We start from the raw sequence: 24,302 nt of genomic DNA, 5'->3' as shown, positions 1-24,302 counted from the left end.
CGGTGATGAGTCACCCGCACGAACGAGAGAAACTTGACAGATGGCGTGCTTGTGACAAACAGTTTTCATCAAACCCAAGGTCAGAGGTGGTCGGCCACACGAAGGCCACGCGTCTCCTTCCGGTGACGTGACTGTAAAGCCGGTAGACGCTGTGAGGAGAGGAGGCACTGGCTTCAGCGCAGCTGACATGCGCCATGTCACTTAATCCTGAGAGGCCGTGGTGCTGACCCTGCAGGTGCAGAAACGGAGCTTCTCGCAGGTTCAAGTTCCCCAGCAGGACATGGAACCCAAGTCTGAGTCCAGAGTCTGGCCACCTCTCCTGCCCAGGACCCGGAATGAGCAGGTCTCAGGAGATGCACACACAAGGCGCAGGGGTCTCGTGCAGCTGGGCGCCTGCAAGAGGGACTGGCTTCTGCTGGGAGCTCCAGGGGGCATCTGGCCGAGCTGTGGTGCCCAGGAGCGGGAATGGGGGATGTCCACCAGTCCCTGCACGTCCAGGGGTAGGTGTGAGCCATTCTCCAGTCATCATGGGGGTCAGTGGTCAGGAAAGCACGGGCACTTCCACAGATCATGTCATCGGTCAGGCTGCTGCTTCCCAGGACTAGGCCCCCGAGGACAAGCGGGAGAAAGCGCATCTCCCCTAGGAATAGCCCCTTGGGACCCCAGGGTGCGGTGTGGGGAAGGGCTGCATGTGCAGGCCGTCCACTTGGCCGTCTGTCCCTCAGCAAGCCACTCACAAGACCACACAGAGCCCGATGTCGTTTCTTTAATATATAATTTTATTTCTGGTTATAGAAACAAAGGCTAAGAGGAGAAACAAAACTTCCCCATCCACATACAACAATTTAATAGATAAAAGAACAGTTAAAATAAATGGAAAACAGAAAGTAGAAATTTTAAACTTTGTTATAGCTTTAAAACATTAATGTTTGATACAATTAGAAATCACATTCAAATCTCAAACTTTAAAAAAAAAAAAGTATGGCTCCGTATTAAAAAAATACTGTATCCCACTTGAAATGAAAAATGCAGGCTGGCCCAGCGCAGTGGGTCCCCGGTCTTCCCAGTGGTACCGCTGGCCTCGCCCGGGGCCGGGGCGTCTGCTACCCCTGGTGGGTCTCCCACGGATCAGACTTCACGTACAGGTGGTGCAACATGCGTGTGATGTGCCCTGAACTTCCCATCCCACGCGCTGGGACTTAAATTCCCTCTCTAGGATACCGCCGCTTTTTAAAGCATTGGCGATTAAACATATTGTGAAAAATACTTTATAGACAGCCACCGTAAAAAAAAAAATACACACACACACTCACACACACACACACCCCACTAACAACGCCGGCCCCCTGAATGATCTCTACTGGAGAATTCTCAGTCAGGTAAGAAAAAACAATCTGTGCTGCGTCCAGCCTCTCCCTCCTATGCACCAAGCTGCCCGCGCAGCTCACGGATCTGGTCTCAGTGAGAACCTGGGACACGCTTTGCTCTTTCCTCCCCGACCCCTGGCCTCAAGCAGAAATCAAACCAGGCAAATTCGGTCTACGAGATAGCCAGAAAGCCTTTCTAGAAAGGAAGCTGGGAGGGGAGGGCTGAACTTCAAATGTTTGATTTTAAATTCCATTTTTACTGATTAAAAAAAGCCCAAAAGGATTTTCCACAAATTTCAACACTGCGAAACAAAGACAATACACCACCTCTCCCCCGACCCTGAAACAGCATCACCACCCAATCTTCTTCAGCTGATGGCATGCGGGAGTCAACTGTAGAGCCCGGAACCCACACCTCTATACCCGGGAGGGGAACCGGGGACTCTTCTCTGGAGCAGCGGTTCTCAGAGACCGACCCAGACCTGCAATACTGACATCGCCTGGGATCTTACCGGAAACTCTGGGTGAGACCCAGCAATCTGTGTTCTAATAAGCCCTGCTGAAGGTCAAGAACCCGATTAAGTATGAATGCAGTTACCACTCATGCCATAGGAACCCACCCGTGGAGGAAGATGGGGCAGGGGGAAGGATTTTTAAACAAGAAGCCATGAATGAAAATTAAAGGTTGACTTTTAAAGGCACGGTGGAATGGTTTACAAATAAATCAAAGAAACAGAAAACTCAATCAATAAAAAATTAGGATCTATTTAAAAAAAAAACCTGGACCAGTTAACCCAGAAATTTATAGGCTAAGATCTTAAGAGGCGACGGGTGTCATTCAGTATCCTCAGGCCAGTGAACTTCATGCACAAAAAAATCCATTTCAGAGTCACAGATCTTGTTCCGGCTCAGCCAACTCATTCAGAATCTGGGGACAGGTCAGGGCTCCTTGTGGCTCAGACTTGCTCCGGAGCAAGTCCCAGCACTCGGGGCAAGAACACCCTTCACACAAGCAGCACAGTCGTTCTGATGTGTGGGACTGAAACGTGCACCCAGGTGTGTCGCAGATCTGAGCGTCACATCCCTCTGCAGCCTGGTCTCCTGCGTACTCTGCACTGTTCCTGACACAGGGTAGACCAGCAGTAAGTATTTGGATGAATCAAGTGAGCCAGTGACTCCAGAAAAGATTCTCAAGTAAAGAATAATAAACTAGAATTCTTCCAATTCTGTTCTGACTCTCTTAAAATAACTGGGTTGGGGTAAAAAGGTGACAGTGGCTTGGAAACTTACTAGGTCTCCCCTGGAAAAAAAAAACGGTGACTGTACCCCAGAGAACACAGCCTGAAGACACTCACTCGTGGGGCCGGGGTGGGGACCTGGGGGGTGTGGCCCCACGCAGCCAGCACTCGGCGGGTCAGCCGAAGGAGAGAAGCGTCTGCTGCCTCCCACCCACTCCCAGAACGCGTCTCCCACGACATTTCCCAACGGCTACCAGCAGGCCCAGCAGGTGCAGGGAATGAAGGGACCCCCTGAGTGGAGCTTCTCCCTGGAGGGAAAGAAAGATGCCACTGCTCCCTGCGGTCTTTTCTAAAACATCGAGTAGCCAGAACCAGCTGTAAGGGAAAGGAGACACTGAGGTCCTGAGGCTCACTCACTGTCATTTCAGTCCCGCGTGAAAAGGTGATCCAGACGCCCACCCCGGGGGCAGCGGGACAGAGCTGCCCTCTCCTGGGAGTGGTCAGCCCGCAGGAGGGCCTCTGGGCCCCCAGCAGCAGGGCGCTGACGTTCGGGCCCAGGCCTGCTTCTCAGGGCGGAGGCGGTGCAGACGTCCTCCCAGGTGTGATGGAGACACAGTGAGGCTCGTCAAACCCAGAGAAAATGAACCCTTCCGAACTCTCTTCTCTGCTTGGCTGCCTTGTGCCCCCGAGAACCTCTTCACCCCCTGCGGGAGCAGCACCACGGGCACCCTCCCTGGGACCTGGTCTGAAGGCAGCTCATCCCTGCAGCAGCAAAACTGAGCCGCGTGGCCTGAGCCTGGGCTGGAAAACTCACTGCAGAGACAAGCCCCAAGCAGGCCTGCGATGCCTGGGAGGAGAGAGGGTAGAGAGACCCCTCACGGAGCCCAACTACTTTCCCTCAACACTACCAGTGAGAACTCCAGCTGTTCAACTTCAGGTCACAGCAAATGCTCGTGGCCACCAGAGGCCCATCTTCCGAGCGGCTGGGCCTCACGGCACCGGCCCAGGCGTCGCCCAGGGGCTGCGTGATGCCAGACGGGCCCCTGCCGGCACCAGGTCCAGACCCGCCCTCGGACGCCAGAGGCAGCAGCTCTGGTGGTAAAAGGCACTGCAGGGGCACAGGCCCTGCAGGAACCCAGCAAGAACGGTGGCGGCACGGGAGCACGAACAGACCCGGGTCCTGAGCGTGTTTAAAATCCTAACGTGGGAAACCAGCCCTCGAGAAAGGAGCTTATGAAATGAGAAGTTTGTAAGACACAGGAAAGCAGTCTGAAGACGGTGACATAAACTGGGTCAGGGACCACGGCTGTGGCTTTGCTCAGCCCTCACCTCAAAGACCACTTGCTGACTCCGGGACCACCCTACCTTCATAGCAGCACGTCTGAATAACCTGATTCCCGTTCAACAGCACTGCTCCTCTGCGGAGGCGCCTCAAAGGCGGCCCTGAGCGGCTGCGGGGAAGCGTTTCCACCGTCAGCCTCCCCGGGAGCCTCCGAGGCCCATCGCGGCTGCACTGGGGATCGGGGACCTGGCACTGGGGACGGGGCCTCGGGTTAGCGACTCTGGCCCTTTTTCCTTGCAGAGGCTCACAACCACTTTTGGTAACTTATTCCAGAACAAGCAGCGCACTGTCAATGCAGCAATGAAGCGAGAGGCAGCCAAGTGCACCTTTCCTGGGGGCGGGACCCTCCCTCCCAGAGCTGAAGGGGCAGAGGTCGCGCCCTGGCTATGACCTTGAGACAGTGCAGTCCTTCACCCCAGACGAAGTTGCTCCAGGGCTGGGTAGAACTTGAGGCTTTTGGAGAAAAACAGATCATTCACCTGCATCAGCTACACTGACAGCTCTGCCACGGCCCACGTTCAGCTAAGTTTTCATTCTTTTTTTTCAAATGAGGTCTGTTCTTTGTCTCCGTAAAAAACTGACCAAAGGAAAAAAGCCCAAGAAAACCTTTCTCCTCCCTCTGAACTCAGAATTGCCAAGGATTTCTATCCACAGAGAGAGACCTCACAACACGCTGGTGGAGGTGGGTGGACAGCTGCCTCCAGACGTTCCACGCAGATCTCTGATCAGAGGGAATGAGAGCGTGAGCTGAACGCCGCTTGTGACCCACACAAGTCTTTCGCCAGGACCAGCGAGGTAAGCAGAGGGGCCGGAGCCTGGGCGCAGCTCCGCCAAACCCTTTCCCTCCCGGCTCAAAAGTCAGACATTCACTTCCCCTGTTTCCATTTGGCTTGGTTCTTAAGTTGAGGAAAAAACTCCCCCATACAGCAGACCCCAAACATGAACCAGCCAGAGCCCAGGAGGAAAAGCGAGGGCCCCCACCCCTCTGCACAGTGGACCTGCTGTCGGAGCACACCCGCCCTGAAGTGGGCACGCCTGGGACAACTGCCGGGGACCCGGGGCCATTCCAGCATGACTAACTTTGCCAGCCTCTACAGATCCACAAAGAGGGGAAGCGGGGTGGACTATTTGAGCCCCGATTACAGACCCTGCCCTCGACAGAGTCTGTGTGGCCTGGGAGCTTCGGAAAGAAAAAGGCAGATAGCAGACGATGGACATTTAGCGTCCACCCCACATGCTCATGAGCCGTGGGACACCGGCAGTGTCCGATGTCGGCCCAGGAGGAAGTGGTGAGGCACAGCCCTTCCCACGTCTAACGCGGCCCAGACCGTCTTGAGGGAAACGCCCAGCTATTTGAAAGCAGTGATTTTTGTGGTTCCCTCCTATGCAGAGAGTGCATTTTGCTGTGTGGGTGCAGGCAGAGGCGATGGGCGGCCAGGCAGCAGGAGGAGCAGACACATGGGCCCCGGTACCAGGCCGTGAGGAAGCCGCTGTGACAACGGCCCCAGTGCCCCGCCCAGGCAGGGCTGCTGTCGCCTGGCTGATCTCTCAGCACGGATGCCAGCCCCTGGGTGGCCCAAGGCTGCAGTGACACCAGCTCTGGGCCAGAATTACTTACTTTCCTGATTTCCCAGCCTCAGCTGGGTGGGCCCACTGGCCACAACCCATGCAGGTGGGGTTGCGGCTGCCAGGCCCAGAGGGCGGGGTTCTCTGGGGACTCCAGCCTGCGCTCCTGCTTCTGTGGACAGGTCGGGGGGACTATCCCTGGTCAGCTCTGATATCTTTCTGGCTGCAATGTGCATCTCCTTGGGGAGCTGGCCACTCATGGGCGTCCTGGCTACCAGTCCCAGGCCAAGTGCTAGCAAGAGCCAGGCGGGCCATCTGGTCAGATGACCAGAAGCCCACCTAGAAGCTTATCCTGAATCTAGAGTGAACCCCAAGGCCCCAAGGCCTGGCCCTCCTCTCCCTGCCCCCGGCCGAATCTGAGCTGACCCCACAGGGTCCCTCCTTCTCCACAGAAGCCCAAAAGGCACAAGCTCCCTGCCTGGTGGAACGTCACCAGCAGACATCCTGTCCTCTCTCCCTCCAGCTCCGGCACCCTCCCCTCTACTCCCACAATCCACACTGGGGTCATCACTGACAACGGGCAGAAACCAAACCATCTCAGAGGTCAGAGCCAGGCTGACCAAACCAGGTATTCTGCGGCCAGCCGGCCCGGGCGTCTGTTCTCTGTGGACGGTGCCAGCTCCCCCAAGGAGGCAAGCCTGTGGCGTTGAGGATGGTCCATGAGCAACAGCCCCCTGGGGGAACCTGCGTGGGTCCAGGACTGAGCGACGGTGAAGGGGAAAGAAGCAACAGGTAACCCCGGAGCCCTCGCTGCAAACCCGCAGAGGCGAGGCCCTTGCTGGGCGTCAGTGCACACCGTGGCACTGCCTCGGTCCAGCTCTCTCACTCTCACCCACACACACAGCAGACAAGACAGAAGACAAAGTTTACAAAAAACGACAGGAAACGTCCACGTGGAATGAGCGTGCTCTCCCCACTAGGGTGGGCGCGGCGGCCAGCGAAGTCCCCCTCCCTGTCTCTGCAACCTCACCAGATGTCACAGAAGACCTTATTTCCCAGGTGAAGTTCAGTGCCATGGAAATGACTGGTCTGGGGCTCAGCAGACACCAGAGCACGCACTTCCTACCCAGCCCAGGAGGATGCTCCTTACCCGTCCCTGGTGGGGGTGCATGGGGACAACCATGACAGCAAGGCGGAGCTCCTCTCACCCGCCCCTGAGGCAGCGTCCCCACCCCGAGAGCCGTGTGCCCGCCCCCAGGGGACTCAGGGCAGCCCTGGTGCTCTGGGCGGTGCTGCCGTCGGAGCACAGGGACGCACAGCAGCTCTGCTGGCAGGAGACCAACGCTGAGGACAGGCCGCTAGTAAGGAGAGGAGCCGCTTCCATGGGGCCCCTGCAGCTCCGGGTGGAAGAACTGACACTGGGCGCCGAGCCAGGTCACCTTTCACAGGGACGCACTTAACGCTTCCTGAGAATGTTCTCCGAGAGGAGCTGAAGGACTGCACCCGACCACAGATGGGGCCGTCCACTGGGCAGTGCAGGCTCCTCTCCTGCTCTGGTCACGTTTCCAAGGGGCACGGGGTGTCTGAGCAGGACCCCCGACTCTCGCAGGGCAGGTAGGACCCACCGAGTGGGTGGAGCTGCTGACCGAGCCCAGAGCCTGCAGTGCTGTGGGCAGGAGAGATGGTTCCAGCCTGAGATGGCAGAGGTGTGCACTGGAACCTGGTGACACAAGCCTCGTGTGTGGCTGTGGGTCCCATCGGTCCGCCAGCAGGAAAGGGCCTTGCCCTTCTGTTTTGGGAGCGACATGGCTGTGACCGACTCCCTGTTGAGTTGGTGACCTACTTCCGCCTGGAGCACCTGCTGCCCCGTGATCAAGGTTTGGCCTCGATGTGGCCAGATGCTGCAGCCTGCTGGCTCCAGGCTGACCTTTCATCCAAATAGCTTTCCACCTCAAACGCCAATCCAGGAGGCCGTCGATCTTTCTTGAAGTTAACAGAGCGGCAGACTTCCTCTTTGTGGAGACCAGTGCCAGCAAGAACCCCAGACCTACAGGTGTTAAACTACCTGCAGACGAAAACCTCAAAAACAGATGATCCCGTCTGTTTCTGTCTCCGATGTATGATCCAGCCTGAATTCCACATTTCCACAAAAGCAGCACGTGGGGTCCAAAGCCAAACCAGACCCTCCCCTCTGCCCGGGTAATGCCAAAACTTTCTGCGTCACTTGTAGGAAGAAGAAACCACAGAACAGTCAGATCTGGAGTTCTGCCCTCCTCGGCCTGTTCCCGATCCCTCACAAACAGGGCTGGATCCCAGGCCTGTCCGTTCCCTTGGGGGCCTCTGGCCCAGGCCGCGTGTCCGTCCCATCCTTGGGGCGGAGGCTGCTCCTGCAGGGCGGGCGGCCGGGGCGCCGAGATGCATTCCTGGGGACGCTGGGCTACGCCCCTCTCCCCATGCCTTGGACAGAAAGCCTGGGGAGAAAGGTGGTGCTGAGGGAGGGAAATGAAAACAAAGAATTCCCAGAATCATACAATCAGCGGTCTGAACGTGTTTATGTGTTTTTGTTTTAACCAGAGCAGGGGCAGGAGACAAGACGCTGAGGAGGACGAGGGGTCTGGGTGCAGGTGGGCGGAGGCGGGCTGTCCGTTTGGCACCGAGCTGCTGTCCGCAGGGGGCTTTCTCATCACGGTCCGAGCGAGGTGATGGCAGCCGCCTCGGTCCACCCCCAGAACTCCTCTTGGCGCGTGTCCTACTCCACCTCCACGCCGGTGACATCACTCCCCGGTTCCAGGCCCCTGCGGGCCGGTGGCTGTGATCACCCCGGCCTGCGTGCTCGCAGTCCCGGCGGGCTCCTCCACACGGGACCTCTTGACCTCGGGCTCCCCAGTGGAAGAGGCAGACGTGGTGGCAGCAGGGGCGGGGGTGGCAGGGGTGGCGGCTGCTACTGCTACCGCTGCCGCCGGCTCGTCGGGCCCCACCTCGCACACCCGTGTGACCACCACCGGAGTGGATGAACTGGCCTGGGCTGCGAGGAGCTGCAGAGGGCTGGTGAGGGCTGGGGTGGAGGAAAAAGAGATGCACGTTGGAAACTGATCATGACCGGCCCGGCCTTTCTGAACACTGGCCGTTGTCCCACGAGGGCTTAGAAAGCGGCACGGAGCCGGCTCCCCGCACACCTGGCACCTCTGGTTACTGCCGGCCGGCCACGCCTGGGTGCCAGCCCCTCCCCAACCCCAGCCCTGCTGCCCAACCTCCCTAGTGTCCTCGGCATTCTCCTCTTGCCACTGCTGCTGTGTGTGGGTCCCTCTGGACGCCCCAGTGGCTCCTGCCCTCGCCTCTGGCAAGTCCTGCCCTGCACCACAGACAGATAACTGGAGTTCACCCACCACCCTCCCCACTTTAACAGCTCACGCTTTAGTAACTTTAATAAATTCACTGCCCCCCCCCGAGTCCTCATCCTGTCTGTGGGGCGTGAGCTCTGTGACCCGGGGAGTCTGCTCACTGCTGCAGGGCTACCTCAGCAGCATCCCAGGGCCTGGCACGCAGTGGGTGCTCAGTGCACTGACCAGATGACTGGAGTGACTGCAAGGATGTTCACCCTGCACCGACCCGGGTGGGACCACAGAGCTGAGGGCTGGGCTCACCGTACGCGCCACCAGCTAAGCCGCTGCTGGGGACGGCATGCTTGCCATTCTGCGTGACGGCCCGGACTGGGAGGTGGTGCTGCCCGACGGTCACCGGTGTGGCTGGCTGCAGGATAGTGACCGTGTGTCCAGGGACCCCTGGGGCCATCTGGCTGGCCACTGTTTGGATCACTCGGCCAGCAGTGGGGACGGTGGCAAATGCAACGGTGGGTCTGTCTTCCAGGCCTGTGGGGACATAGCCATCAAAGCCACGCTTGCCTCCGCCTGCGCTCAGCCCATGGTTGCTGAGCGCCTGTCCCTGCAGAGAGTGGCCTGCACTTCGGAAGCCCTGACTCTGGGGAAAAAATACTGGTTCTCAAAAATCCTCCCCTGAGGAGATATGTTGTGGAACAAGAGAAAAACAATGAATAGAGTTTCAGAACTAAGGTAAAACCTTGAACTTTAACTGACCCCAATGTAATCTGAGAAATAAAGTGTACAATTTGGAAGGAAAAGATCTGTATTTGCAGCCACAACCAAGTCTTCTTTGCCCACAAGGCACGAGTCATCAGGACAACGTTAAAGAAGACGTCACCGCTGAGATGGGCTGGCCGCGGTCAGGAAGACGCCGCTCACTTCAGAAGCGCTCCCTCGAGGGCCGGGGACAGTCCTGGGTGTGGTTTCAGTGTTTATGCCATGAATTCCCTGGGATCTGGGCGTCTAATTCAGGAATTTCTAACTGTATTTTTCACTCTGAGTGACTTCTAAGGGCCCCTTGCAGGGGCTGTGGAGGAGGCCCCCTGTGGACCGTCTGAGGCAGGCCCACGCCTAGCTCAGGGTCACCTGGGGGCACCGTGCGCCTGGGGAGCATTCAGAGGGTGACTGTGTGGCTCTAAAGGGCGCACTTCCCGAAGAACAAGGAGCGACGGGGGGCAGAGGCAGCAGCCTGAGAGCCGCTGTACGCCGGGGCTGGCCTGCGTCCCCCAACTTGGCTCTGCACCCTGAGTTACCTCTCGCCTCGCCGCCCAGGTCCAGCACAGCTGTGCCTGCTGCTTCGTGGGGGCCCCCCGCTGAGGCCTGACTGGCGAGGATGTACCCGTTGGCGGAGCTGGCAGACGTGGTGACCACCCTGAGCATGGTGACTGGGGGGGCCTGCTGCACCACGTGGATCGCGTGGCCTGAGGGCTGCTGCGCCGTCACGATGGATGCTGGCATGTAGGCGACAGGCTTGGCCACCAGACTGGGCGGCCGTGGAGGCACGGCCATGATCACTGGCTGGGCGCTGACGGGAGAGCCTGCAGAGAGGGAGGGGGGCCGCCAAGGACACGGGGTCAGCGGGGACTCCGGGCACCCCCTTCTGGGGCTCGGTTCTGAGTTCTGCCGTGACAGGTTAAGAGGACAAACCCCTTCTTACCGGGTGCACTTTGGGAATACCGATACTCGGGAACGGAGGCTAGCTTGGACCCAAAGTCAGGGTCGTGTGGGATGGGTGAGCCCTCCCGGGACAGGCACTCTGGAGTCTGCAGGCCGCTGGAACGAGGCGACACCAGCCCCGGGTGAGTGGGTGAGGCCGGAGCACTCCTGAGAGAAGGGCAGAGACAGGCCCCCGGCGGTAAGTACACAGGATGAGAAAGGAGAATGGTGCCTGTCACGACATCAGACGGCGACACACCTGCCCCCTGGAGCCTCTGCCCACCTTTCCCAATGCTCTGTCCTCGCAAGGGGCTTCCTGCACTAACGCTCCTGCAGCGACAGCCTGCCGCCCGGGGCCATGACGTCACCCGGCACTCACAGCCCCCGTGACCCCCAGCACAGGGTGTGAGCCCGAGCCTCCAGCCCCGAAGGGGCCAGCGGCTTCCCGGGGAGCGGCTCGGGCTTCGGTGTTAAAAACAGTGGCTTGGGGTGGAGGGACGGGTACCAACCCGCCCCAGACAAATCGACACCCTTGAGAGGAAAGCGTGCCCTGGGAGCTCAGCTCTTGGTCCCGCATGGATGACAGAGCGCCCTGCCCGGCCCCGCCCCGCGCCTGCCAGCCTGGCGGTGTTCTGAGGGGCCTTCAAGCAACGTGACACGCCACGAGGCAGCGTGACTGGGAGGGGCGGGGAGCGGGGGTGCCCGATGGAGCGGAGAGGCTGCGCTCAGCACCGACAGTCAGTGCTGGAAACGGCCACGTGCGGAGGACGCCGCCGAGTCCCCAGGCAGAGACCTGACGCCTCCCCTCCCCTCCCCTCCCCTCCCGGGCCTGAGTGTGGCCCCCTCCTCTCCCACCCCCTCAGCTGTCTGCCCTCCACTCAGGCCTAGAGGCCCTGCCTGCTGACTCTGGTGCTCAAACCAGTGGTGAGCAGGCCCCTCTCCAGGCCTTGTGTCCATGAGCACCTAATTCTCCCCGCAAGGGTTCAAACTCCTGTCAGGTCCTCTCTCATCTGGCTTTACTCTGCAAAACTAGTCCTGTTTCCGACCCACCTCAGCCCCCAGCACACCCCCTGCAACCTCTGGGAGCCAGGACAGCCCCCTCCTGTCCCTAAGACAGTGCACACCACCGTTTTCACTGCACTCTCCTCCTGGCCGAGGGCTTACTTCCTGACCCCCCCATGCATATTCTGTGTGGCACAAGACCAGGTCCGGCCACCACCGTGACCCTGAGGACGGGCCCCTTTCGCTCCTTCGGACACTTCTTACGGGGGTATCCTGGGTGGCGCTGGACGCACAGCAAGCCCAGTCACAGCCCCGCTGGCCGGCGGGCTTGTCTGCCAGGGAAAGGCAGCAGCGGCTGCTGTCTGGGTTGAACTGTGTCCCCCAGAGACACAGGCTGGGGTCCAAGCCTCCAGGGCTGACCCGGAGCGGCCGAGTCAAGAGGAAGTACAAGGGCCCCGTCCACGTCCACTCCTCTCTGTCCCACCCCCTACCCCTGCCACTCCTGTCTCCGCATCCGAGAGCTAACGTGGAGGGGCAGCCAGCAGCCCCCCGCTCACGTCCTTGTCACGGAGCTCACTGGTCCTGAGCCAGGGTCTCAGGCAAAGGCGACGGGATTTAAGTGCAAAGATGCTATGGATGTGGCCGCGGGGCAGGGCGAGGCGGGGCTACCTGGATGACAGCGGCCCAAAGGGGGTGCGAAAGCAGGAGACGCCCCGCTGCCTCCGCTTCCGGAACGCCTGCTCCACCAGCTTGGCCTCTGAGGCAGGGTCGATCCGCCAGAAAGACCCCTTCCCAGGCTCCTCCTGGGAACGAGGGACCTTAATAAAGTAGCGGTTCAGAGAGAGGTTGTGGCGGATGGAATTCTGTGGGCGAAGCAAAAAGAGTCACAGTCACCGCGAGTCAAAGCTGGAGCTCCGTTCGCCCGATCCGAGCGTGGCAGCCAGGGGACCGCGGGCGGTGCAGGCCCGGTGTCCCTGCCCGAGGGGCCCCCGCTCAGGGCACAGGGAGGCGCAGTGGGTCTTCCTACGGTGACTCAGCAGAGGATCGCGACCACTCCTGACAGGAAAAGCGAAATGGAAAGACAAGCCCTGGTCCAGGAGGTGCCTGGCTCAGAACTGGTACTGAACCCGCCACTGACGGGAAAGAGTAACCTCAGAGGAAACAGGTGTGACGTGTCCATGTGGCGTGTGCGTTATGTCCAGTGCTGGCAAGGGTCTCACGAACTTAAAGAAACCATCTATAAACAGCAAGGGCAGTGTGTTTCCAAATTAGCACAGGGGTGCCACGTGCAGTGGGCGTGGACCCCAAGGGAGGGGAGAGGATGGGGGCTCTCAGGGCTGTACCCCTCCGGTTGTGCTCGTTCTAGCAAAGCGGACGCAGAGTGGGGAGCCCGGGCCGGGCGCACCTGCCAGCCCTTGTCAGCCGTCCTGTAGTACGGGTAGTGCTTGGTGATGTGCGCGTAGATGCCGCTTAGTGTTAGCTGCCGGTCCTGCGCCGAGGAGATGGCCTGCACGATCAGCTGGGCGTAGGAGTAGGGTGGCTTCGACTCGTCCTGCGGACGCAGACAACACAGTTAGCGCGGGAAGAAATGCTGGCAATCCAGTCCACCCACACACCTCCTCGTGGAGAAGACCCTCCCAACGAGGACACAGACTCTCAGCGTGTCTACGTAAATTGATCGCCAAGACCTCTGCCCGTTTAGCCTATGTGCTTCAAACCAGGAAGAGCTGTTTCTGAGGTTTTCATTGTGGTTTAATTCTGAAATTTCTCATCTCCTCTATAAATCGATTTAAAAAGTTATCAGAAGGGAATGAGTTAAGACAAAGCTGTAAGGAGAGAGCCTGCCATTCTTCTCAAGAGGCGGGACAGGACAGGATGGGGGCCAGGGGAAGATGGGGAAGGAGTGCAGGGACGCAGCACCCGTGCCCAGTCACCCAGCCAACGCGTCGAGGGCTGACACCTTGGGGCTGTCTCCTCCGGATGTGTCGGCCTGCTGCTCCGAGGCAGCCTTTGCGGCGAACTCCGCCGCCAGCTGCAGGTCCGAGGTCACGTTCTGGACGAAGCGGTAGCCAGACGACCCGGCCCCACGAGGGCTGGCCGGGCAGGAGTTGGGGACACTGTGGAGAGAAAGGATGTGTCCTGAGTCCCGACCCCGGCCTGAGGTGGCACACCTGGTGTTACGGGACATTGGGATCCCAAACGCCATGGTAACTGAGGTCATAGCGCTGTCCTGTCCCCACCTCCTGACCCTGCCCCCAGCCTCTGGTAAAGAACCAAGTGCAACCAGGGCCTCAGGTGGGGACGGCCCTGGGGCCGCAGTCTGCTCACTTGGCCACACGATGGCGCCCGAGGAGAGGCCGGGACTAGAGGAGGCATGTGGACCTGCGGGTGTGCCCTGCACAGGAAGGACGGTGGCCTCCCTGACCTGGTTCCCAGGCCCGCAGCCACCCCAGGGTCACCGCTGCAACCCGCCAGCTCATCTCTGGTTGGAAATTGCATCCGAGTCCGTGGGCGGGAAATACCGGGGCTTCACCTCTGGGTCTCAGCTTGTGCCGCCCAACCAGCCAGTCTGTCCCTGCTGCCCCACTGCCGGCATTGCGGGGGCCACCCCGCACCCCACCTGTCACTGGTGCCCAGTCCCTGTCACTAACAGGGTAGGCGTTAACCATGTCAAAATTTTCATTTTGAACATTGAAAATATTCAGAGAAAACCAACAAAAGCTCTGAAAGTGGGTCACAAACCCAGATAAAAGGTGTCCCTGGGAGCTGACCAGAGCCCGGGGGCGCCTGCCTGTGCCCCTCTCCCTGCCTTCAGGAGAGGCCTCGAGGCCGGCCCCCAAGCACCAACGGGAAGTCACCAGTCCTTCCCCGACACCCTCGGGCACTCCCACCCACACTGTCCAAGTGACAGGATGCCCCCCAAATCCCCACAGTCAGGCTCGAACAAAACCCCTTTGTGCCACCTTCCTGGACACACGCAGAGCCTCCTCTCAGGTCCTCACGCTCCTCCCCTGGGCGGGGGGCGGCCGGTGGCGTGGAGGAGGGCTCAGCAGAGTTACTGAGCAGAGGAAAGGACGAAAGGAAACGAAAGGCTGTGACCAAGGAGCGCCTGATGGTTGATATTAATGAATTCCCCCAGAGTCATCACCCCTTTTCAGTCAGGAATCCTTGCAATCACACAGGAATTTTAAGGAATCTTTTATTTGAGAATTTTTGTTCTCTTCTCCACGAGATTCCCTAAATAGAGTAGAGGGAGGTAAGTTCTGTGAGTATGGAATTGCAATCAGCCACAAACGAGCCCTTAGAGGTGGCAAGCAACAATGAAAACGGCTCTTTCTGGGTTTCACTCCGGACCAGACACGCAAAGCCCGAGCTGACAAAGCACGGTGTGGGGGGGCACCCTACGAGTAACAGGCTCACACACTCCCCATCGGGCGTCCCAGGAACCTCTGCCTGGGAACCAACGCCAGGCACAGGGAGGTTCCCGACGCGCAGCCCTGCTGGGGGCCGCTGGGGGCTTTTCCTGACGGTTATCTGTGCTGCGTCTGCCAACCACACGGCGCTGCAGGACCTGAGGGCACAGGAGCGCTGTTCACCTGCTCCAGGGTCCATGCCCCTTCTGGACTTGAACACCAGCGGACTGAAACACGACGCTCTGACCACGAGAACCATCCCCCAGAAACGCACGGCCTCCAGGAGACAGGCCAGGAGAAGTCCAGCCTGGAGACAGGGAGCGCCAGGGCTCAGCCAGGAAACCCTGCCGGCAGCTGGCCTGTGTGACTGGCGGGGCGCCCTCACCAGTGCAGAGACAGCAGAGGGCGCCCTCTGGGCTTGGGCACAGGGGCCTGCTGCCCGTCCCAAGTCCATATTTTGTAAAAAGATGAGAGAAAACTTACGTCTAATCCTCACAAAGCGAAGCAGTGCAAAGGCCGTCACTCCCCAGAGAAATTTCCAGTGGAAATAAGAAACGGCCACAACAGGAGAAGGGGCCGGGTGGCCTCCCCGCCATTTTGCCCGGTGGAGGGAGGACTGTACCGACAGACCCTTCCTGGGGAAGCTTCCGTGGGGACAGGGGCGGCTGATGTCCAAAGGGCCCAGCAGGCCCGTCCCGGAACGTGCGTCCACGCACACAGCCGCCCCGGCCTCAGCAGACCCCATTCAGCTGTCCCTGTGGGCTGAGCTCGGCCCGGAGGGCTGTGCCTGGTACCCAGCCGCGCTGGTCACACGTCCCAGGGGAAGCAGCAAGCAGGGCATCTCAGGGCTGAAAATGGTCGATTCAGAGATGGGCCCGGGGAGCAGGGGCCGGGGACACTGGGCTCTGAAGCAAGGCTCCCGCCCTGGGGAGACTGGCCCGGACACAGCATGCCCTGAGGGAGTGTCCCACTCCACTGCAAACTCCCCAACTATGTGCAAGACAGGAAACGCTGGGGCCCTCCTGGGACGCCCAAGAGATGCGTCCCCCACGTGTCCCTTCGGGGGGCCCCCACACGCCTGGGGTCGGGGAGTCTGACTTGGGGACGGGGAAGCAGCAGAGGCCAAGCAGCCCGGAGCCAGCAGATGTCATGTGACGCACACCGCTCTTCCTGCCCTAAGGCTGGAAGTGGGAAAGACGGGGAGCGTGCACTCCAGGCCGGTAGTCACTGATCCCCCCAACGGAAAAACAATTCCCAAGTCACACTTCCACGCGGGCGAGGAGGACAGAGGCTCAGGAGTGGGGATGGCTCACGGCTGGCCGGTCCTGCCAGCAGCTGCCCTGGATCTGGGCCACCATCTCGCCAGGACAAACCTGGGGATGAAACGTGATTCCCGTGACCGTCCAGGACAGAGCTGGCGGTTTAAAACCCTGTGGAGACCGCTTCCAGGCCCCGCCGTGGGGCCACGAGCGGCAGCAGGGAAGAGCAGATCTGACCAAAGGCCCAGTGCCATGTCCCCGGAGCCGCGGAGGGCCTTCTCCCGGCCCGCCCCCAGCCCACCACGACAGACCCTGCCCTCTGCGGCCACCCAGACACCCGGCTACTCCGGCTCTGCCTGGGGCCGCAGGAAAGCTGGCGCCCGCCTCCTGGGAAGTGCGCCCTGCTGGTCCTGCACCAGAAACACCCTCTCTTACCGCTACTTGCTCTAGAAGCTGCTTTAGCCACTTAAAGAGAATCTGCTGTGGCGCCATGTGCTCCGAATCCATTCCAAGCTGTGTATTTCTCTTCTGATAAAAAAAAATTAGAACCAAAAAAAATGGAAGCGCAGATGGCTCTTAAGTCGAGGCGGGAACGTGGGACCAGCCAGGTGTAGGGGGAGCACTGCTGAGCCTGCGGGAGCTCAGGCCGCCCCCACCCCGCCTCCTGCCGGCCTGGTCCTACTCCTGGTCTCATCTGGGGACCCTCTGCTGGGGACCTGGGGGGATGGGAGGCCATGGGAGCAGGTCAGGGGCAAGTCTGCACCCTACACGGCGGGGCCCCCCTGCAAAGGCCAGTGGGGGGGCTTCTATGCTCCCAGGAGGGGTCACTCAGAGACCCTGAGCCCCTGGCCCACACCACCCCCGAGGGGATCCAGGAAGCTTTCTAGTACCTCAGTCTTTTTTCTAGGTTACTATTTTAACGAGATTATTAATTTTCAGTTGAAAAGTATCACTAGCTCCTTGATGGCTGCTGAGTGACAGACTTTTCAGCTGGGAGGTCATGCTTCAGCGACCACTCAGGGCAGGCGACTCCAGCTTTCACTCAGCTCTCTGGAATTTCTTTTGAAAACTGGAATCTTTTCATTCTAGAAAACAAATGCTTCAATTAAACTGTAGAGAATTTCTAATTCAAACATCATTTTGGTGAACTCACAGACTTGTATTTACTGAGGTACTACATCTCGGACGTCTGGCTGACGAGGGACACGTGTGGCAGCGGGGACACGGGCGACACAGGGTGGGCTGCGGGGGACACAGACACAGGCCGGGGAGAAGGCAGAGGGGCAAACAAAACAGCACGATGACGTCCCCACAGGGGCGAGGAGCCTGCATTCATGAGCGAGCAGGATACAGTTAGGAGGACCAGGAAATGCTCTTCACATTTTTAGAAAGAGGAGGAATAAAAGTTCAATAAAGGCTGGAAGGAGAGACCTGAGGAAATTTCCCAGGAAACAGGCAAGAGGAGACAGAGGAAGAAGCTGGGGGAGAGAATAAGAGGGGAGAGGCGCAAATTTACAGAAACAATAACTTCCCAGAATTGCAGGGAGTGAGTCTTCAGAGTGAAAGGGCCCCAGCGAGCGCCCAGCCCCTCCCAGGCCATGGCTGAGATGGGGCAGGCGGGCAGGCACTGCGGGCACTGCAGAGACCCGAGCCCTCCTGGGGACGCCCTCCCCGGGGACGTGCCGTGCACAAGGGGCAGGACTGCGGGAGCAGCAGGCTTCTCAGAAGCCACACTCGAAGCCAGAAAGTGCGATCAGTTCTGAGCAAAATGTTTCTGCCCTAGAATTCTCTGCCCAGGTAAACCATCTATCTAGCATGAACAGAGAATAATGGTAATTTTCAGCCGTGGAAGATTTTTAAAAAATTGACCTTTCCTGTCCCCATTCCCAGGAAGGTGTTGTCCAGTAAAAGGAAGGAGCAGATCAGGAAAGGGAAAGACTGGGAGTCAGTAGAGAGGGGGTTCCCAGGCCAGTGTGGAAGACGATCCCAGGGTCAGAGGGCCCCACTCGGGTGCAGGCGGGAGGAGGCTGGGAAGGTCCTCCCAGCCAAGCGTGTGAAGATGCAGAGGGGGTCCCAGGCACAAGGAGATCTAACCAAACGCAGGGGGGCTCCTGCGATAGCTCCTGGGAGAACAGGGAAAGGAGAGGCTGAGCTCAATGACAGCCCCTCAGCGCTCTGAGGAATCACGCCCAGCTGGACGTGACCTCGCTGGGGGATGGGTCCCCTTGAATCCCACAGGAGGTCAGTGATTGATGCTGAGAACCCTGACTGAGTGTGTGGCGTGCAGTGAGCAGGTCCCGGGCTGGACGTGGCCGGGGCGACGGCACCGCCACCACCTGTGGGGTCCTCTGCATTCTTATTCTTGGGTCAAGTGCATGTATTACTTTGATAAAAATAAGCCTTTAAAAACATGAATGAAATAAATCAGTCCTGCCTCTCTCCCCATGGACACCGGCTAAACACAGGGCTCAGCCTTCCACACACTCCACGGAGACAATGACCCTCCATGAGCCTCAGTTACCTCGTCTGTAAAGCGGGGACATCACATGGTGACACTGGGCTGCTGCAGAGATTCAGGATGTCCTGGGCTCCCAGCCCTCGGTGCAGGCCCGGCATGTACATCAGGAACCACCTCTATTTTTATTCCTGTTCTTAAAATCTGTGGCTCATGATCCTAATGAGTGTATTTTAAACAAAACAATCAAACTGGAGGATTCTGTCACCACGGCACGGAATGCTTATACATTTCCGAGAGGCGGTTTCTGACCACTGACCGGCACCGACCTGTGCTTGTGCACTCAGCTGCGTGGCCCTAAGCAGGTAACTGGTCAACCAGCCACAGGACACATGGAACAGCCCACCATACAGCCCGAGAGAGGCAGTGACACAGGAAGGAGACCGAGACACAGAGGAAAAAGAGAAAGGAGTCAGTCTGGGCCCCTGAGCTCTGGGGGGCCTAGGGGAGGCGTCACCAGCACCGACACTTGACAGAGGGGCCCCCGAGCATGCGTGGAGGGAGCTGCCCCTCAGGCCGCGGATGTCTCTCCAGGAGAGTCACCGTGCGGGATCTCCATCTTCTGAAACATGTGACTTCTGTATAATGCACATACAGTATTTCTGTAATCCGGGGGGGTGGGGGGGGCGGATAATAGGAGAAGAAAATTCACGGAGGCCAGGGTCTTACAGCTGCTGTAGGAACGCTTGTGCTCTCAAGATAAACTCGGGGCTGCGAGATCCTGGGAAGCTGTTTAAAAGGTTAACTGGTTTGTGAAATGCATTTTGTCCCAGGGCCAGTCAGCAGCGTGGTACCAAGTGCACGCCCTCTCGGCGCTGGGCAGACCTGGGAACACCCCCACACCCTCGGCTCTCCCTTCAGGCTCCCTCTGCTTCCTAAATCGCAGAGCCAAAATCTGGGAAGGAGGGGCTCCCTGCGTGTGGCAGGACCCCAGGGCTGGGTGCTGCCCAGAAGGTACATACACCCGGGAAACGTCACCAGGGAACCTTTGGGGCACCTGCACCCCCTGATATGTGCCTGAGAGCCAGGAAAGGCCGCCCCCGTGGAGACAAGCACTGACGGACGAGCCATTCAACCTCCTCTCAACATTTTAAAGCCAGAAAAACACCCTGGCACAGTTTTAGGCAGAAGGAAAAATATAAAGAACATGGAGGGCGCTCCAATTTTATTTCTACCAAGTTTTTGGACGCGTGTGTGTGGGTGGGGCTGGGGGGTGGTTGTGAGGCCACAGATACAGGTACGAAAGGAAAATGGTCTCAGGTGATGCAGAAAGCGTGAGGCTCCTGGACCAGCCACGCAGGGGTCCCAGCTGCGCGTGGTTTAAGCCCCTGGGAGGCACGCCCCTCCCCAGGTTACGCAGGGAACATGGGAAACGCTGCAGCTGGAAACCCTGAAGCAGGATAAATCACTCTCAAGGAAGGAGCCAGAGTTTGCCAGAAACATAAACGCGCTCTGACGCCAATGACCCCAAACTCGAAAGACACCCCGCGCTGGAGCAGCGGGGCGCGAGTGCAGACTGCAGCCCTGCAGCAGCAAAGCAGAACTGGCCGCGGAACCGCCTGGAGACCACAGTGAAAAGTGGGGCAGGCTGTGACGGCGGCGGCTCGATTTCTGTCTCACACGACGGTCTGCTAAGCGTGCCAAATCTCACCAGACAAATCACTTTCGCTTTTGGTGTCTGTGCTGGAAAAATCAAGAAAAGCCTCCCTTGAGAAACAGCTTCTAAAATCTCCCTCCGAGCAAAACCCAGCTGCTCCCTTCGGTGCCGGGCCTTGCCTCCGGCTGAATTTCTGCAGTTTTCGTAAAACTCTCACTCTAAGGAGCACTTTTTAGACTGGCCTCTGTTTTTGTAAAACCCAGGAAAATGATTAACCAGTTTCTTCTTTCCTAAACACACTTCTTTGCAAGATGAAGAAAAAAAGCTCAACAAAACACTGCGTAAGATAGCAGAATTCTTTTCAAAGAGACTTCATTCACCTTCTGGGTGGAGCACTTCGGGGCAGGAAAAAACCCCTGTACACACCCACACGCCACACACCCAGCCCTTTGACCAGGGAAGAGGGAGGGGGCGGGGAGGGCAGCCGTTTCCAGGGAGAGGTTCCTACAGGTACAGCCACTCCCCACATCTTGGCAAGGAGGGGGGCTCAGGGCTGGAGAAGACCAGCTCTGGGGAGGAGACTGCCCTGCACCCCGAGGTCTGGGAGCCGCCGGAGGAGCTGGCCAGCGGAGCGGTGGGCCAGACACACCCAACGAGGGCGGCAGCGGCTGGGCGCCCAGTGCCAGTGCCCCCGCCCTGCACCCCGCCTGCGTCCTCGGGGACCAGCTCCTCCTCGCAGCTCCCTCCAGAGCTGGACGCAGGGAGGGCGATCTCTCAGGGAGGGAAGGGGAGCAGAGCTGTTTGTAAACACGCCGGCTCCACCCCCACGGCAGCAGCGGAGGAAAAGGATCCGGGCCAGCAAAACCTCAACGGCCTCTGAGGTTTCTAGGCGCGCAATCGAATTCTGCAGCGCTAAGACACACAGATGTCAACAGAAGTCCTTCCTTGTGACACCCAATGAAAGGCCAAAAGCGCAAGAGCCAGGCTCAAAGGTACTACTTTCTCTGCAAATACATCCTGTCGGGTGAAATCAAGAGGCCAGCACCCCTGGGCAGCGCAGAGGAGAGGACAGCGTGCAGGCGGCACTCCCAGCCCCCCCCCGGCCCCAAGAGAGGAGCAAGTTAAATATAGACTCGGCGCCTGCCTGGGCCCGGGACGCCACCGAGGTTGCGCCGGCGACACCTGTTTAATTCTGCTCCGTGAAAATTGCTCCTCACTCTGTCCCACCACCGCCTCCGAAAACACGAAAGCAGCTGCCGCTGCAGGGCTCTGCTCCCCGCCCTCCACCGGCTGGCGGCTGTTCCCCTTTAGAATGTTACTGAGAAATGTATTTATCTTATGAGGACCTCCAGGTACAAACCAAAACATTTCTCTTTCCTAAAAAGCATCTATGTAGCTGGATAAGCTGATTATTAACAACCCCATGCGAGTCTAAGGCTGTCCTGCCCCGCCCAGCATGGGACCCCCCTCACCCCCAGCTCAGGAAACACCCGCTTCAAGGTGCTGCCGGGTAGGGGCGGCGGGGCGTAGAGGCTTGCCATCAGCTTCGCTGAGACAGAATTCACACATGGTACAGTTCACCTCTTTACAGTGTACGATTAGGCGGCTTTTAGTGTATTCAGAGCTGTGTAACCGTCCCCCAATTACAGAATATCCCCATCACCCCAGAAAGACCCCGTGACAGTTGGCAGTCACTCCCTCGAGCCCCTGGCCCCTGGCAACTACTCATCCACCTTCTTTCTCTACAGACCTGACTATTCTGGACACCTCGCAGCCATGGAACCGCATGACGTGCGGTCTTCGGGGACTGGTGTCTCTCACTCCGCATCGTGGCTTCAGGTGTCAGCCGCGCTGGACCAGGCGTGGGCACGTCATTCCTTTCTCTGCCTGGGTGACACCCCGTCCTGGGCTAGCCCACATTTCTGTCCCCGCTCAGTGCTGCTGGACATGGGAGCTGTTTCCACTTTGGGGGCTACTCTGAGTAACACTGCCCCTCCCCCCGGACGAGTTTTCCTGGAGACCTCACCTCCCAGGGAGTGGCCGGGCCGTGTGCTAACCCTTTACCACTCTGAGGAACTGCCAGACTGTTTCCCAAAGCGGCCGCGTCATTCTACTTAACACACGGTATTTAATCTGTGCAGAAATCACATGCATACACGTACATGTAGGCGCACTTGGGCGGCACACCACCACGGTGCCCTCACACGGGGCACTCGTGTTCTAGGTGACTAAACACCACAGTGCGTGCACGTGTGGCTGAGTGCAGGCCCCGGTGCACCGTGGGTCCTGAGTCAGTCACTGCTGCTCCTCGTTGTCACAGACAACCAGGACATCAGACAGCTGGCGCTACCCCTGGGGAGAGCCAGGCTCGAGGAGGCTGCAGAGACCTGCCCCCCTAGGCTCCCCAGAACCAGAACTCAGGACCCAGACTTGAGTTTCAGGCCATCCCTGAACTCTGTCTCCCTGGCCCTGGGGCAGACGACTCCCAACCTGTCACTTACATGTCAGGGTCCGAGACAAAGGGCCCAAAGGAAACTGACAGTGATGCCAAGACCAAGTGACACCTGTGTCTAAATGTAACCAGGACCACGAGCCTGGTGGGTGAGCAGAGCAGGGAGGCTCAGGGCACAAAGTCCCTGCCGGAGAAGCGCTTCTCAGTGTGTGGTTCATAGAGGCACCCCAGGGCCCTGAGACCCTCCTGGGGGTACATGAGGTCAGAACCCTCTTCATAATGGCATGGAGACCTGGCACGCCTTTCCCACCCAGCTGACCTGTGACAACGCCCAGTCGTGGTGGCGAGGTGGGGCTGTGGTGGAGACCCAGCCCCAGTACCAGCACCAATTGTGCGGGTGCCCTGGCGTCTCTGGGGCCACACACATGCAGTAAAGGGGGGGAAAGAGCCAGTTTCATTTTTAAAAATGTCCTTAATGAAGCACTAAACTATCTGCAAGTTTACTAAATCTTGATCCTCAGATACACACTGTCAACATGCTTCACGACAGGAGGGGAACACACAGGACCCCTGCCAGGGGCCGAGGGCATACAGCCCACCCGGCCACCGCCCCACGGACTCCAGTAACACGCCACACCCCGAAACCCCCCAAGGGCCCCCCCACGTGACACACCAAGGATGAGAAACTATGAGGACCTTCTTCTCTTCAAAACCTAGATACACGTCTAAAACTCCACCAGGCTGATTCTACAAATACAGCTTAGAGAACAAAACCCATCAAATCCTGGTCTGCAGATGTTAACTTTTAAATATCTTCACTGTCTTTACAAAATGATACTTGTGCTTGCTTGAAAAGACCCTAATCTACAAAATTGCAAGCTGGAAATGCGGCTAATTAGACCCCACACACTCTGTAAGAGGATTCCCAGGGGCTCTAGTTAAGCAGTCAGGTCCCCTGATGCACTGAAAATAGTTTCAAAATTTCCCTCCACGTGAAGTTTTCCAGAAGCGCACTTCAGGCTGAATGAGATACAGAGCACCTGTACCTTTTTCCTGTTTCTCACACAAGCTTGCAGAGCCCAGGGGCCCTGATTCCACAGACGAAACCGTGCGGCCCGGGGACAGGCTGGCCCGGGCCCCTCACCTGATGGTGCCGGTCGGGGAAGGGATGGGGCTGACCAGGCTCCGGAGGTCCGGCTCCGGAATGTGGATCTTCAGAGGGGAGATGTGTGGGTGCAGCGGCCGGAGCGGGGACACCGGGGCCTCTTCCTGACGGTACAGGGACGTGAACTGGATCTTGATCGCCGTGCTGGGGAACCGCAGAGTGCACCTGCAACGGGAGGGGAGCGGACGTCAGGCCAGGCGGGGGGCGGGGGTCCGTCAGAGGGGCGGCCCAGTCCACCTGAGCGACCGCGGCCGCGCCACTGGGCCTCACGCCTGCTCTGCGGTGCCCACGTGCCCACTGGCACCTCTCCCGCTTCCGTGAGGACGTGACCGACACGGGCACCTCGTGTG

The 24,302-nt window shown here is 58.8% G+C and overlaps 1 protein-coding gene across 1 annotated transcript in view; it reads right to left on the bottom strand.

Moving 5' to 3' along the window:
• Positions 1-758: 758 nt before the first annotated feature.
• Positions 759-24,302, bottom strand: part of FOXK1 (forkhead box K1) — a 62,880-nt gene continuing 39,336 nt past the window's right edge. The window contains exons 2-9 of the mRNA XM_074345598.1: positions 23,932-24,117; positions 13,512-13,668; positions 12,957-13,103; positions 12,221-12,414; positions 10,551-10,717; positions 10,147-10,431; positions 9,158-9,382; positions 759-8,568 (exon numbers count right to left, since the gene is read on the bottom strand). Of these exons, the coding sequence (XP_074201699.1) occupies positions 8,288-8,568; positions 9,158-9,382; positions 10,147-10,431; positions 10,551-10,717; positions 12,221-12,414; positions 12,957-13,103; positions 13,512-13,668; positions 23,932-24,117 (1,642 nt within the window). The 3' untranslated portion in view covers positions 759-8,287. The remainder of the gene's footprint in view (positions 8,569-9,157; positions 9,383-10,146; positions 10,432-10,550; positions 10,718-12,220; positions 12,415-12,956; positions 13,104-13,511; positions 13,669-23,931; positions 24,118-24,302) is intronic.

Source organism: Camelus bactrianus, chromosome 18 (genome assembly GCF_048773025.1).
Source record: "Camelus bactrianus isolate YW-2024 breed Bactrian camel chromosome 18, ASM4877302v1, whole genome shotgun sequence".
In the NCBI taxonomy this organism is placed as follows: Eukaryota; Metazoa; Chordata; class Mammalia; order Artiodactyla; family Camelidae; genus Camelus; species Camelus bactrianus.
Note: the sequence above shows the minus strand (reverse complement) of the source record. Positions and strands in the feature narration are given on the sequence as shown.